Source organism: Xenopus tropicalis, chromosome 6, assembly GCF_000004195.4.
Source record: "Xenopus tropicalis strain Nigerian chromosome 6, UCB_Xtro_10.0, whole genome shotgun sequence".
NCBI lineage: Eukaryota > Metazoa > Chordata > Amphibia > Anura > Pipidae > Xenopus > Xenopus tropicalis.
In genome coordinates, this window is record NC_030682.2 from 76360747 (window position 1) to 76377486 (window position 16740).

General features: G+C 35.0%; 1 protein-coding gene across 3 annotated transcripts in view; it reads left to right on the top strand.

Moving 5' to 3' along the window:
* LOC100488102 (dynein heavy chain 5, axonemal) overlaps nt 1-16740 on the top strand; it is a 267205-nt gene that overhangs the window by 135423 nt on the left and 115042 nt on the right. For all 3 annotated transcript variants that reach the window (XM_031903513.1, XM_031903511.1, XM_031903512.1), the window contains 10 exons: nt 631-820; nt 2559-2776; nt 2881-3192; nt 6349-6438; nt 6541-6777; nt 7143-7310; nt 11611-11817; nt 13872-14201; nt 14463-14669; nt 15624-15866. In XM_031903513.1, coding sequence (XP_031759373.1) covers nt 631-820; nt 2559-2776; nt 2881-3192; nt 6349-6438; nt 6541-6777; nt 7143-7310; nt 11611-11817; nt 13872-14201; nt 14463-14669; nt 15624-15866 — 2202 coding nt within the window. The remainder of the gene's footprint in view (nt 1-630; nt 821-2558; nt 2777-2880; nt 3193-6348; nt 6439-6540; nt 6778-7142; nt 7311-11610; nt 11818-13871; nt 14202-14462; nt 14670-15623; nt 15867-16740) is intronic.

The window sequence follows — 16740 nt, forward strand, 5'->3', positions numbered from 1 at the left end:
TGGTTGGTGTTAAAGTTTAGATTGACATGACTTGAGCTTGTAGAATTTGCTCTATGTTGGCTCTGTATTTGATATAATATGATTTGAAACACAAATCTGCTTCTCCTAAATGCTATTACAGGTATAGGACCTGTTATCCAGAATGCTCGGGACCAAGGGTATTCCGGATAAGGGGTCTTTCCGTAATTTGGATCTCCATACCTTAAGTCTACTAAAAAATCAATAAAACATTAATTAAATCCAATAGGACTGTTCTGCCCCCAATAAGGATATTTTATATCTTAGTTGGGATAAATTACAAGTTACTGTTTTATTATTACAGAGAAAAAGGAAATCAGTTTTAAAATTCTAAATTTTTTGATTAAAATGGAGTCTATGGGAGACAGGCTTTCCGTAATTCGGAGCTTTCTGGATAACGGGTTTCCGGATAAGGGATCCCATACCTGTACTGAATGACTTTGACAGAGAAGAAACACAATATTAATATTTATATGTTAGACATCCCTGGTGTGTTTTTCTTTTCATTTTCATCATAGTTTAATATACATAAATATATAAATGTACTCCATTTTCAATGGATTACACAAAGGAGACATCTTTATCTTGGATTTTCCTACTTTTTTCCCATAGGTAGACGAAGATGAACCTCTGTTTATGAGTCTGATTAATGACCTGTTCCCTGGAATTACTCTTGATAAAGCTGGATACCCAGACTTAGAAGCAGCTATACAGAAGCAGACGGAAGAAGCAGGTCTTATTCATCACCCACCTTGGATTCTTAAACTTATTCAGCTGTATGAGACACAGCGAGTCAGACATGGTGAGCATGCTTATCAAGTTCCTATAATGAAGTGACCAAAAGATGAATGGATGTCATCCAGAAATAAATATGGATTTATTTAAACATGTTTCCTTGGTTTTAAAAAAAATCCATCTCCCTCCATTTTTCTTCCTCTCTCTACTTCACATTCTCTTGTTTAACTCTCGCTCTCCCTTCATCTCTATCTCTTTACTTCACTTATTCTCCCCACCCATCTGCCTGCTCTCCATGTATTGCTCTTTCGCTGTTCTAAATGTTGCATTTCCTCATTGAGCAAAATGAACTGGGCCATTACTTTTTCAATAATTATGCAGAGTAGTATATGTTAAGCTTGTTTTATTTTAGAATTTAAAAATCTTATAAATCATAAAACTACCAACTATAATATATATTGCTTGGATATTGTTTGATACTTATATAACATTTTAAAGGGGATATTTACCATAAATTTTTACAATGGACTAAACCATGTAAAATAGAAGTAAGTGCTTTTATTTTAATACCTTTGGGTTCAAATATGTCTATAACTGCTTGAAAACTGTGCTCTACCCAGACCTTTTGCAAGCTTCTGGTTTAGACTCAGTATGTGGCTCTGAGCCCCCTGATTTCACTGATACAGCAGAGCTACTTAAAGTGAAGTGAATATGCATAAGAGTGGGCGGGGCTCAGCGATGTCACAGGCAGTCCCTTCCTGCTCTGATTGCTCCTCTCCCCACCCCCCCAGCAGCACAAGCAGAGAGACACAGAAGGAGGAAACTGGGAGGGGTTTTCCCTGCCACTGCTGAGTAAAGGCTGTCAGTCAGTGCTGTGACCACTTCCTGTGGGAGCCCATGTTTCATTTTGCTCTGGCTTCTGATTAGAGAGGTTGTGTATGCAGCTCTCATATAATGACAGTTTTAGGAGGTAAAATGCTTTCAAAACATCTTTCTTTCTGCATCATTTCACATTTGGAGGGAGGATGAATATTATAACTGAATATCAACTTTATATAAAATTTCTAACAAATGATACAGACTTCTGCATATTCCAACATATACTTCATATATGATAACTGTATTATGGTTAAAACATTGTATCAATTCCTGTTGTTACAATTAACAGGAATTATTGCAGAAAAACAGTATGTCCTAATGCTATAATACAGTTGTATCAGAAGTGAATGGAATTTGACAGATGGGAGACTACAGTATTAGTTATTTTTAAAGTGCTCAGTGAGAGGAAAATTGGTTTGTGATGTTCACTACAGAATTTCTAACAAATTGGATTCTGAAAGAAAGTGTTTCTCTTGTATCCATTGAAAGAAAGCCTTCTGGTTTACTCACAACCTGCAAAAAAATATTATTTCTTCTGTATTTGTAAATTGACTATTGGTATATTACAAGCAGTTTTGCTAATTATGTTAGTCTTGGGGTTGTCTATAAAACCTCTTTGGTGCCTAGGAAGTGAAAATTAAATATCCCTGATGTCAAGTTGTTACTGAAAAAGGGGGATATTGTTGAGCCCCATTATGTATCAAAATAGATTTTATATAGGTAAAAAGTAATATAGACTTCACAACTTATTGCCAATGAGCTGGCAAGAGAAGTCTAGTTTTTTGCAATCCCCAATACTCTACCTTCCTCTTAAAGCTATGAAATGAGAGCTGAGGTTTTGTCTGCTTTAGAGAGAAATACATGTGTAATAAAACACACTCCTCTAACTTTTATCTGATCCCAATATTTTAACTCCATTTTTTAAGGAATGATGACACTGGGACCCAGTGGGGCTGGAAAAACAAAATGTATTAACATACTCATGAAAGCCATGACTGACTGTGGAGCTCCTCACAAGGAGATGAGAATGAATCCCAAAGCAATTACAGCATCTCAGATGTTTGGCACACTTGATGTAGCTACAAATGACTGGACAGATGGTATATTTTCAACTCTGTGGAGAAAAACATTAAAAGCAAAGAAGGTGAGCTAAGATATAGGAAGGTATTATGTAAATAAGTCTAATGAAAACTGAGGTGAGTTTATTTTTTTAACAGTTTAATTGACATGGGTGTGTATTTATTCTAGGGGGAACATATATGGATAGTATTGGATGGCCCTGTAGATGCTATTTGGATTGAGAACCTAAATTCTGTTCTTGATGACAACAAAACCCTCACACTGGCAAATGGGGATCGTATCCCAATGGCACCAAATTGCAAAATAGTATTTGAACCTCATAATATTGATAATGCCTCTCCTGCAACAGTATCTCGAAATGGCATGGTCTTCATGAGTTCCTCTGTCCTGGATTGGAGGCCTATGCTAAAGGCTTGGCTTCAAACTCTACCTGCTTTTCAACATGAGATACTATGGAATTGCTTTAACAGTATCTTCCAGGTATTAAAACACTGCCATCTTCCTTTATTATATTCTGAAATGACCAAGTAAAAAATATGCATATCTTTCTACTTTGTCTAAATGTCCAACATGTTGAAAAACTTATGTAAAAATCTTACAATTACAGACTGAAAGACTTTATGAACAGAAATGGGAAGAGCTTAGATGGTACAAGCCAACAAACGCATAATGTATTTAGAGAAATTTGAAACAGAAACAAAAATACATTTAGATTTATTTGTCTCTTACAAGTCTGTTAAACTGAGACAACAATAGTTTAGTCAGTTATGGTGGCCCTTCTGGGAGGTTGTTCCTAGTGTTATAGGTGTGGGGACAACTACTCTGCCTGGAGAATATAAATATAGTTATTCAAGCAGCTAACTCCTAACCAGAAATAGCTACATCAGATTGGGCTATACTAGACAACCTGGTAAACCATATAGCCTTACCTTTTGAAACATACATAACATGATAAAGGTTAATTTTGCAGTAGCATCACTGATTAGATTAAGTATATTTAGTACCAAGACCTGCCCCAATACATGTGCATGTGTACATGTGTCAAATCCAGTAGCTGTAATTTTTAGAACTGTCATTAAATTTATATTTCATAACTGCCAGTTGTAATGCCCTTGTAATACATTTCTAGTTTGTATATTAACTGAAAAAAATCTATTATGTGTTTACAAAAAATGGAGATATGATCTTTAGAGTGTGCAGGATTAGGCAACAGTTTTGGTTTTAGAAAACTAACATATGGCTGAATAAACTGATTTAGTAGTTTTAACATTCAATTTCAAGCAAGTAGGAGCCTGACATATAAATATGGATAAAGAAAGGTTTTTGATGAAGTGGCAAATTATAGAGGCTTCAGTGGGGTCTTTTTTTGCCTTCCTCTGGATTAACTAGCAGTTAGGCAAGTTATATATGGGCAATAAGGTTGAACTTGATGAACGTATGTCTTTTTTTTAACCTAACTTACTCTTATGCTACGATAAGACAGATGGCTATTGTATGTAAATGTGAATTTATAATTTGCTCTGTTTCCTGTCACCTTGGTATTTCCAAATTTCAATTATTCCTTACTTAACAAATACATAAATACTTGTCCTTGTCAGAAAATCATTGACTCTATCATTAAATAAAGGTATTTAGGTGAAATAGCCAAATGATATTTCCACAATAGTGGTTTTGTTAAATAGCTGGACATTATTTATATTTTACACTTTTTTTAAAATAGAAAACTAAATTACAATAAACTAAATCTGCAAAATAGTTATATGTGAACCTTGCATTTACTTCAAGACAGTACTGTTACTGCATCATTCAACTTACTTTTTTTTTTGTCTGCATGTAATCATGAGTAAATTGGCAAAAACTTCAACTTGTTGTGAAATCGGGACAGTACAGTGTTGCCTTTAGCTATTTGTCCACAAAATAATAATAGATGTAATAATAGATGTGTATGAAGATTATTACATTGTAAAATTGCTAAAATGTTGTTCTTATTGATGCAGTTTTTTTCCCATGTATGGCTATCATTACTTTTCTCCATAAGATGAAGTATCAGTCATTTATAACAACTAATGCATCTTTACCTTTGAAGTAAGATCTTTTCCTGTTTTGCATATTTTAAAATTACATGAAAAATCTAAGACGCTTATAGCCCAGAAATTTGTGTCCCTAACTTCTCAAATGATTTGATAACTTTTAACCTAAACAGGACCATTGCAAGAAACAAAAGTAAATAATTAACACAAAAAAAAAGATTTAAAAGGCATATCGTGCTTTAGCATTAACAGAAATCTAGTTTAGTTTTTATAATGTTTTTCATAAAATATTTAATAAAATTGCATTTTGAAAAAAAAATGTTTAATTTAGCGTGTTACAAGCTATTTGTAGTACAAAATTATGTAGCAGCTTGAGATTATTACTTTTAAATACAGTTCTAAATATATTTTTAATTACACAACACTATATTTACATTAGCTGGGAATGGTGCTGTACAATGCATATATAATAAAATAATATTGTGTCATTTATTTATCATTTATGTTTATATAACATTTACCAGGGCAAGCAGCCTATCTTATTTATGAATATCATCGTTATATGGCTTTATAACTGTAGTACAAAGCTTTTAAAAATTTTTATTTTTTAGTATTAGTATTAAACTTAGACGCAATGTATTTTATTCAACCTCCATAAGCAGGTGTAACCTTGCAGGAATCTGGTGTATAAGTTCCCATTGAGTGCCCCCATAGCAAATAACATGTCATTCCTTGCCTGGCATATTTGTTTCTAGTAGATATCCCCTCTGATCTGGCGCCAGCCTCCTTGATTATTAGTCTAATGGTCTTGTGCTTAAAGTGTCAAACCTGCATAGGCAGCAGGGTTGTTTTGTGCAGCAAGGACTTTTGAATATTTAGTTTGGGGCCCAGGCTAGCGCTATATATATATATATATATATATATATATATATATATATATATATATATATATATATATATATAATGATGATGATGATGAATATGTTTTTTGTGTTGTATGTGTTTGCTATGTTTGCTATGTGTTTGGCATGATATTGGGTTCATCTATGTAGTCATTCTGAGCTTTGATGCAGGCAATACACAAGAGAAAACACCTAGGTGTAAATGTGGCCTTTTAGCACTGCTATAAACCAAACCACACATCCAGAATTTGAGTTATACAGATCGCTGCAGCAAATGCACTTTATATATCACCTATATACAATGATACAGTTGATCTGTTTATATATGTTTTATATATATAAATTATATTGCCTCTGACAAATATAAGCGTGGTTCAAATTCCATGTTCAATTCTCACTGCCTTGAAATTAGATGAAGCCCAAAGGAACAATTTTATTTTTAACCAAATTCATTAGCTATTTGTACCAGGTGAGCTAGCCAGTCCAAACAGATTTGACAAAGGTAGGTGGATATAACTGCTGAACTAAATCTATGTAATTAAACCTGCCTTAAGGCTGTAAAGTTTTATAGAGTACGATAATATACATGTTAGATGCTTTAGCATTCAGATTTTGAAAGGTATAATTAAAAAGTCTGCATTGCCTAAGACAACTGAATTTTGTTGTGCCACAATCTGATGCTTATCTATATTTCCCCTCTGTAGGACTTGCTTAATTTCATATTTACAGCAGTATCTCCCAAGATGCAGATTTTAGAGTGCATGTACATAAAGCAGGCCATAGACCTATTACAGGTAAGCCAAAAATAGCAAGAGGGGGTGGAGAAAAGTAAGCAAAACAAGCAAGTCAGATATTAATTAAATATTTGATCTTTCTGTTTTTTTCTATTACTTTAGGGACTATTGTCTGACAAAGATGAAAAACAGCCCAGTCAGGAACACGTAGCTCGGCTATTTATTTTTGCAGTAATGTGGTCAATTGGAGCCTTGCTAGAGCTGGATGATCGAATGAAGATGGAAACATTTTTGCAAGATCATTCAGCTCCTCTCGAGCTCCCCACAGTCAGTGGGGATCAAACAATTTTTGAATTTGTGATTGATGAGAATGGGCAGTGGCAACATTGGTCTAAAAAGGTTTGCGTTCCTTCTTTATATTGTAATAACCACTATACTAACCAGGGAAAAGGGGCCTGAACATTAATTAAAGCAATAATAAGATGTAAGCAATACAAGTTACAACTCATCTGTATCTACTCATACCCACATGTGGAAGAATATGACCAAAATTCACTTGACTTCAGTGCATTCAGTGTAGAGTTTATAATATGTATATTTCTCCTCTGCTCATATTGGTACATAATTATCCATTGCCAAGTTCTGTATATTAACTAACGCCAAAGGAAGTTGCTACACTACTGTATGTATCATAGAAACATTATACAGAGAAGTACAATAATATATACTTACAGACCTCTGTTTTCCTCCTTTTTCAAATACAGGTTCCTGAATATGTTTACCCTAAAGACTCAGTTCCAGAATATGCCTCAATTCTGGTTCCCAATGTTGACAATGTTCGGACAGACTTTTTAATGCACACAATAATGAAGCAAGGAAAAGCTGTTCTACTCATTGGAGAGCAGGGTACAGCAAAGACTGTCATGATTAAGGTAAATAGCCTTAAATGACAATTACATTAAATTGTGTTCCTTTTTCCTCTATTCACCACTATGCCTATGTTTTCTATCTGGCTGGCATGCCTTCTCTGTAAAATGATAAATATCTCTATCTGTCTAGCTATCTGTCTTCAATCCATTCATCTAGTTATCACAGGAATCACATTGTCCCCTCTGGCTCTTCCTTCTGCACGTGAGAAACTAGCAATAAAAGTATCAGTAGCACATTATAAAAAAATGATGCTGGTTACCTTTGTATTACCCAGGCAATAATACACTGTGGAGAGCACACCTATACAGGTCAATTGCCTTGGGTACCTTAGGGGCTAACAACCAGAAAGTGTAGAAGAATACTGTTGTTTTTTGTATGCTAAGCCCAAGGACAAGACTCAATTATTATATAATATATATGTATTTGTGTATTCTGCCATATAAAAAGTAAAAGTACCACACTCATGGGAGCTACTTCAATAAACAGAGCACACCCTATAAAAGATCAAAAGCCCTGGGTGCTGGCAAAAGTAATAATAAAGAAGCAGAGAGCCGCACACACATGGACTTTGCAAAAAAATAAAGTCTTTATTGAAAAAAATCTGACTTTCGAGCACTAACAGTGCTCTTCTTCAGGGCCAAACCAAAAGACTGTGCGTAAACAACCCCCTTAAGTACCCCACAGCAAAAAAAGGACGCCAAAACATAGTGGTTGTAACCATGGTAACCATTGTATACAGACTGTAAGAATAGTATAAAAGGAGTGTGTAGTGATCAAAGAAACACATAAAGGAAACCAAACCGTTACAATACACTGAGATAAAGTAAAAGTGATGTAAAAAGTGTCAAAGAAGTCGCTAATAAAAGATAGAAACAAGTATCACTTGTCAGTGGGTAATGAAAGGGATAAAAAGACATTTTGATAAAAACAAAGATAGGATAATAAGAAACTAAGTATTCCAACTCATAGGGAAAGACATACTGTCCAACTCAAAGGGAAAGATATACCAGATCGTTTGTAGCTGGACAGAAATAAGCGGCGAGCTTCGGGCTACGATATTTCTGTCCTGCTACAAACAATCTTGAGTTAGAAGTAGATAGCTGGAACAGAAGCTACTGTGATACTAAAATCTACAATTAGTCTTGACATTGATAAATATAGTTTATGTATGTGAGTGTATATATAGGATGGTATGGGTCTATGTGTGTGCTGGGGTTTGATTGGAAGGGTTGAATTGATCAATAAATATTATGGTAACCTATAACCATCAAAAAATCTTAGAAACAATTAGTGATGAGCAAATTTTTTCGGCAGGCATGAATTTGAAGTCAATTTCCACATTTCACCATTGGTGAATTGTTTAGTGAAACTTCAGCAAAATTTTGCCCACATGAATTCTCGGTGTCACAAAAAGGTGCGGTCATGTCAAAAAACCTGTGCGTGTCAAAATAGATACATGCCACCCGCATTTCATGAATTTTTTGCCAACGTGAAATGGGACAGATTTACTCATCACTAGTAACAATCCATTTTCAGATCCTTAAATGGTGTAGGAAGTGAAAACATTTCTGACATGTGTCTCTCTTGCATTCATAGACACCCAAGCAAAGCTTTTTCTTGCTCTTTTCGTTTTGTTTTTTTAACAGAGTAAAAAAACGTTACTAAATTACTTGACATCCTTGTATCTTGTATTTATTTTGTAGCCCTTGCTCATTAAATCATTGTAAGCCTCTTGTTTGTTATAAATCTTTGTAAAGAGAACAGCACAAGTGTCAGTCATTTAGGTTATTTATTTACTGGGTATAGCACTGTTTATAGGGTTTTTAAAAAGAGTGCAATTGTACTATACTGTCACATAAATAAATAAATAAATAATGATAATAACAGTGCAACTATTAGTGTATCAGCTGTCACTGGTATATTTTATTAGAGCAAATGGGAGCAGGGCAACATTTTAAGTACCTTTCTGATTATAGCCCTTCTTACCATGACAGAAAGTCTGGCGGTCTGTAAGGGTCGCTGGCTAAAGCATGATGAGATTGGTGGTTAAAGGTTTCTCATTATAAGCAGAAATGAAATGAAAATACCAGCTAATGTTATAGAAAACCATAAAGTCCAATAAGTTTCATTTCAGTTTTGCACTTATCAACTTCTGCAACATCAGAGCTAGATGAAGTATGAACCAAAACTGGCAGTGTCATAAGGACAAATTAGATTTTAAATTAAACTTCTTTGACAAGTTTGGCTGCCTTGGGATCAGACCTGCTGGACACTGTAATTTATTTGTGTGCATGTCCCCTCCTTTAGGGGGCTGTGTAATAAAAGACACTAAGCTTGCCCAGGAGCAGTAACCCATAGCAACCAATCAGCAGGTAGAATTTACTGGTCACCTGTTTAAAAGTAAGCTCTAGGCAAGCTTAGTGCCTTTTATTACATATGGGGGTTAGTGTGTTTTGCCCATGGGGGCAGGAAGATCATGATTATCAAGGGAATTTGGTTTTGTTGCAAGGTTTATTTGTCTCTGATGAAGGTCATGAAAGTGACTTAAACTATATTAGCAATTATGTTTTCGGTTGCAGTTTTGCACAGAATCCAAGGAGTATAGTCCTTTTTTCCTTTATTGAAGTACATTAGCTGCACCTGGGTATTTGTATCTATTGTTTGGACTAATCATAGAATTTGCCCCACTGCTATTCACCTGTTATACCAACTGAGTGTTTAGCTTATCTACAGTGCTTGCAAGAAGTACAGTAAAGAAGTGCATTCTGAAAATGCAAGGTGAAAGGTTCATTAAAACATTTTTTTGTCTATCCATGTTTATATGAAACTAATGTTCTGTAGAAATGCTAAATAGCTTTTATACTGAATGCAAGTTCTATATAAATATGGAAGTGTTATTGGTGTGTTTGTATATCCTTTATAGATTTTTTAAGTCAATTTGTACTATCCAAATACTTTAACATACGGCAATGAATATATAAATAGTATCTAGTAGAAATAATTCTAAAGCAATTTGACTTGACTTTATCTTAAAACTGCTTCACTACACATCCATTCGACTTCTTCAGTTCAACTGAGTTGCAAGGAATTTCCCACATTTAAATCCTTGTTGGGGAATGTAAAAAAAAGTTGTTAATGGAAAAATATTCACAATAGGAACATTTATGCCTTTTCGCTGACAAATTTTTCTTTGCTGAAATTTATTATAGTTTTTGTGATCCCAAAAAACTGTTTATTAAACGATTTTGCCAATGAAAGAAAATTTCCAAATTTTATATTTTGCACCAGTGTGCAGTAACATAGTAACATAGTAACATAGTAAGTTGGGTTGAAAAAAGACATACGTCCATCAAGTTCAACCATAATGCCTATATATAACCTGCCTAACTATACGTAGTAAAACTTTTTTACTGAAAAATATATTTTTGTTCCAAAAGATAATGCCCCTTCAACCATTCCTTAAAAGAGCACTATGCTCAATTATAATTTGCAGTGCAAAAAGTGAATTGTTTAATTAAGTTTCTGCTGTGGTAAAGTCAGTGTTAAAGTATATTGATAAGGTTACTGTTATTCCCTATGCAGTAGACAATATACATTGCTGAAGACTTCATATTTAAAAGTAGTGTTAGACATTCAAAAAGTAACAGACTAAAGTAATGAAAAATCTACTTAATATAGTCTGTTACAACAAACAAGTCCCCTTCCGTAAATCCATAAAATCTTAATCAAACACATATATTGTTGGGCAGATGTGATAAATCAAGGGTTGTTAGATGGCATTTTATTTCTGCAGTTGAACAATAGGTCCTTTGCCATTTTGTTAATGAAAGAGTTGGATAAAAGATGTAATTTGCTAGCAGATATGAAAAGTTTTGCTTGAAACAAACCATTTCCATCAAAGGCTGGCACATAAAGTACCCTTGGACACAGTTGCACTTTAATGATTATCCACAGTACATTATATCTAGAAGCAATCTGGCTCATGAAAGAAAAATTAGGAAACTGTATGTATTTGCAGAGCAATGGAGATGAGTTATCAGAATCTAATACTGTTCTGAACACCAGCTGCCACATTTCCCTTTGCTTGAGGCCAACCCAAATTAAAGTGATGGGTTGACATTAAAATGTTTCAGCTGTGGGTCCTAAAGGATGTAAATGGCTCAGTGTTCAAAGTTTTCTCTGTAAGGAGCTATGCCATGCAGTATGTCACTTTTCAAATATAACTGCTGTTACTTTTCTAGTAAATATAAAATGGGCATAATATTCTACGTAATTTTGGAATTATTTTTTGTTTTCCTTAAGGGATATACAAGTAAATATGATCCTGAATATCATGCCACCAAGTCTTTGAACTTCTCTTCTGCAACCCTTCCAAACATGTTTCAACGGAGCATTGAGAGCTACATTGATAAAAGAATGGGAACCACTTATGGCCCGCCAGCAGGAAAGAAAATGACAGTTTTTATTGATGATATCAATATGCCTGTAATCAACGAATGGGGCGATCAGGTAATTTCTTCTTTTTCTTGGATTGTCTGACAACCTTGGATTTACAGATCCATTAAGTCCTATTAAAAATCCACTTGTGATTATCCTGAACAAAGACCACACATATAAAATACTGTACATATAAAATATGCACCATTGTGACCTGTATTGTGTCACTTGCACTGGCCATGCAGTTACAATAGTGTTTCTGCACGTCTTCAAGCAATGAGCAAATTTACATTCATTTAGTGAACCACAAGAAATTGAGATGGCTCCCTTCTGTAATGCTTCACTTATTCTAATTTCATTAGTTTTTACAAGCTGCAGAAATTAATGACCAAAGTTACATAAATGAATAATGTACAACTATAGGATTGTATATATAAGATGCAAAACATTATAATTAGTTCTTTATAGCAAGCTGCCAAAGTTGTTAAGTATCTGTCATAAACAAGTAAGCATTATCCAATGCAATGTTTCAATTAATGAGATGACCCTGTTGCAATTATTAACTACTATTAAATTTGCAGGACTTGATTTTCCTGGCACTATAAAGAAATGACTGGTAACTGAACACAATGTTGAAAAAATGCAACAAATCACTTGTGTTTGTAAAAGTCAAGCATAATTGTTAGGGATGACCATTTTGTGCGCGTAGCTTAAATCTGTTTTTATATTGAGTAGTTAGCCCAGGAGGCATTATAATACTATGCAAAAATACTTCTGTGAAAGGTCTTTTGTAGTGAAATACCCCATTACTTATATAGTTCTTTAATCAACACAGTTTCCTAGCCCAGCACTGTAACAAATCCCATTCATTTTTCTTCCTACCCCAAAGCATTCTCTTCCTAGCATGCAAATATTTGGGCCCATGAGCCACCAAAAGTAATGCAGAGCAAAGTTACTATCCCTCTCTGGTGTCTGTTATGTAACAATAAGTAATTTAACCTGTCTAAGTAGATATTACTTAAAATAAGATATTGAGTCTGTAATCCTAAATCTTTAAGTAATTTTGATCATCATATGTTGTCTACTAAAATATAATTTAAACTTTCAGTTAACCCTGCTGGATTCTTTTGCCACCAATAAAGATTAATTATTTCTTAGTTAAGATCAAGTATGAGTTACTGTTTTAACAGTTATTACAAAAAAAGGGGAAATTAGCATTATTTGCTGAATGTAGACACTATGGGAGTTGGCCTTCTCGTAATTCAGAGCTTTCTCGAGAACAGGTTTTTGCATAACAGATCCCATACTTGTATTTCTTTAATTTTAAATGCCATATATTTTTTGTTTTATATAGCTATGCAAATTTGTATTAAAATATTTATTGTAGATAATCTTATTGTGAGGTCTTCCCAAGGTTTTTAAATTCAGGGGGGTTTCATACTTTTGTACTTTAATACTAGATGAATGAATGTTTGGTTTAAGTAGCCGTTAGTTGTGTTTCTGTTATAATGTGCATCCATTACAATTACCTGCAGGGCAAAACACTTTTCACAAAGGTACTTGTGACAAAACACAATCATCTGTCTTTGCTGTTTAATTGGCTATGATGAAAAAGGTACAGTGCAAAGTACAAAGCATACAGAGCACGCAAATACAAGGAAAGAACTAAAATTAGCATCTGTCTTGCACCTAATCTAATCACATTCTAACACTGTTCCCATACACACACTGACACCAGATTTCTTATTGCAATTTTTTTTTCTATTTCATTTACTCTGGAACAATGCTCTGAGCAAAACAATGTGGCAATTTGAGTACAATGTGGCAATTTGGGGGTTGCATTTTTATTTTAGCCCTGCTGTCTATTAATCAGTGTTGTACCTCAACTCATTTTTTTTGTTTTCTCTAAATTCTTGTGTAGAAAAGAAATGTACATCGTAATTTTGTATCTCTTAGGAAACCAATATTCTAAATTCCCTCTTATCACATGGTCATTAATACAGTCATCATTGCATAAGGCTTCCTTGGTAGAGAAGATATTCTCACTGTCCAAATTATATTTAGACAAACTAAATAAAGATAATGGATAACCTGTATCAAATAAATATCTGCTGTTTGTTTAACAGATCACTAATGAAATAGTAAGGCAGCTCATGGAGCAGAAAGGTTTCTACAATTTGGAAAAACCTGGTGAGTTTACCAGTGTAGTTGATATCCAGTTTGTAGCAGCCATGATACACCCAGGAGGAGGAAGAAATGATATTCCACAGCGTTTAAAACGGCAATTCACTGTGTTTAACTGTACGCTTCCATCAAACTCATCCATTGATAAAATATTCCGGACTGTGGCAGAAGGATATTTTTGTGAGCAGCGAGGCTTTTCTACTGGAGTATGTAAACTGGCATCTGCTTTGGTACCAACAACTCGCAAAATCTGGCAGGCAACTAAAATAAAGGTAGGGGTGTGCTTTACTTTTCATATATTATTGTTAGAGTATTGTCATCTCCTTTAAGCTATTAACAAATAGGCCACGCAGAAACATCTTAATGGAAAGGACTCCATGGAATTTTATTCAGGTATGATATACATACATAAAATATTTTAGCAACAGCTAAAATAATTTACCATCACTTGAGTAATATTTAACATGATTTGTTGGGTAAACTGCATGTCAGCTTCACCCCTCTCTCACTGACCATTTTTTTTAATATTGTAGATGCTACCAACCCCAGCAAAATTCCATTACATCTTTAACTTAAGAGATCTGAGTCGTATTTGGCAAGGTATCCTCATTATCATGTCAGAAGTGTGCCAGAGCACTGACATCTTGGTTGCCCTCTTCAAACATGAGTGTTCTAGGGTGATTTCAGACAGGTTCATTGACCAAAAAGATAAAGACTGGTTTGAGAACACAGTACATAAGGTAAGATAAAGGCACAACTAGGAAAATAATGTGTTGACCTAATACCTAAAGGGTATCTTGGTATTTTAATCCCCCCAAATAATTAAAGGAATGCAAAGGGCAAGAGGTTGGTGGAATTCTCTAAATATATTACCCTCAGCAGGGGCGGGCCAAGCCGACCAGGCACCCCTTTCGGCCACCTCGCCCCTGCACCTCCCCCCCTCTCTCGTATGCTTTGGTGCGCAGTTCCATCATTGCCCCCACCGTGTAATGACAGCTGGCGGGGGCAATGACAAGGTAGTGCGGACTAGGGGTAGGCAGTAGAGGTTCCTGCCTGGCGCCCCCCAATTGTTGTGCCCTAGGCAAGTGCCTCTTCTGTCTACCCCTAGTTCCGGCCCTGGTCCTCAGTACAACATACATCCCCAAAATTTCATAATAATTAAGCACTCTGCAGTCACACACAGGTTTTCACCAGATACCTTAGGAAAAAAAATGCAGCTTTTTTTTCCTGCAACTTTTTAGAGTTTTGATACAAAAAAATCCAAATCGAAAAGAAAAAAAAATTGAGCATTAGTAAATGGCTCCCTTAATTTGCCTAACACAAAAGTTATAGTTTTTTATTGATGATAGGTAATCAAGTTACTATAAAATATGGCTGCAGACCAGACATATTATTATATAATATTAAAGACTTTTTTATTTTTCTGTCCTTATACTTAATATATATGGCAAATGTTTAGGGTTTAGGGAGAGAGTATTTGCCCTGGAACCTAACCATTTGAGGGGCCCACTAACAATAATAAATAATAAGATATGTAATTTTTGTGTGTATAATAACATGTCATTCCACCAGCTGTTTTTGATCAATAACTTCCAGCATCAACTGACAACTAAAGACCTATTATTAAGGAAATATATAGTTCAGGGATGCTAATATAAAATGTAACATTGAAATCGCTACCCATTTCCACACAGATTGCAGTAGAGGACCATGGACAAGAGATCATGAACAATGCTTTAAAAGAATCCTATTTTGTGGACTTCTTGAGGGATGCACCAGAAGCTACTGGGGATGAACCGGAGGATGCAGACTTAGAGGCACCTAAAGTATATGAACCTATTCCATCATTTGAACAGTTAGCAGATAGGCTTGACCTATACATGCAACAATATAATGAAGCCGTGAGGGGATCAAGAATGGATCTGGTATTTTTCAAGGTAAAACTTAAATTTTAGTAAACTGTGTTTTGTTTTACCTAGCTACAAGGACATTTGTCTGCTAAAATGCACAAAATCAGTTTTCTTTTTTTAATTATGAATAATAATTTGATTGCCATTGTCTGTCAATTAGTACCCACTGGGGTTCAAGGTGACTTTGCATGTTGTGATTTTTTTTATAGTTTGAGGGACATGTTCCATGGCCAATGGTACTTTCCAGCAGGCCTGATCAATATCTGTAAATTAAAAATAAAATACATACTTATCAATAAAGGCATCATTTTAAATTCATAAACTGTCCTTTGGGATGAAAACTGTGTCAGCTCTTGCCAGTATTGAATCTATGACACCTTAATTCTGCATACTGTAATTCCTAGTTTCTCAATTCTTGGCACAAACACCCCAGTGGGGATGCCAGACATCACCATGAGTTATGCACACACCGCAGCAAGAAGCTGAGCAGTGACAACGTAGGAAATGCTTAAACCCATTGCACCTATTTTTCTGAGCCTCCAGCTGCATGTAAACATGAAGGTGTTTCTCATGCGCTAGTAGTGTTAAATGTTGCTGGATCACTAGGAGTCCTGGAAACAATTTTTCATGAAAAATACTTGAAAATTTGAACACCATGTAGGGACCCATAGGGTTAAGCTATGGCTTTAATTCCCTACTTCTTCCTCATTTTACTGTTACTGGGCAAAGTCCCATGTATCTAGTTTACACTATACTTTACACCTTATTGGTTTATACGGTTGTCCCCACCCCTTGCAGTCTCATATAGTGTCTAGCAAGGAGGTGTGGCTTCCTCTTTGGCTGCCTCTGTATCTCAGGTGAAGGTCCAATGAGCCTGGGAGCAGAACTAGGCCATTTGCCC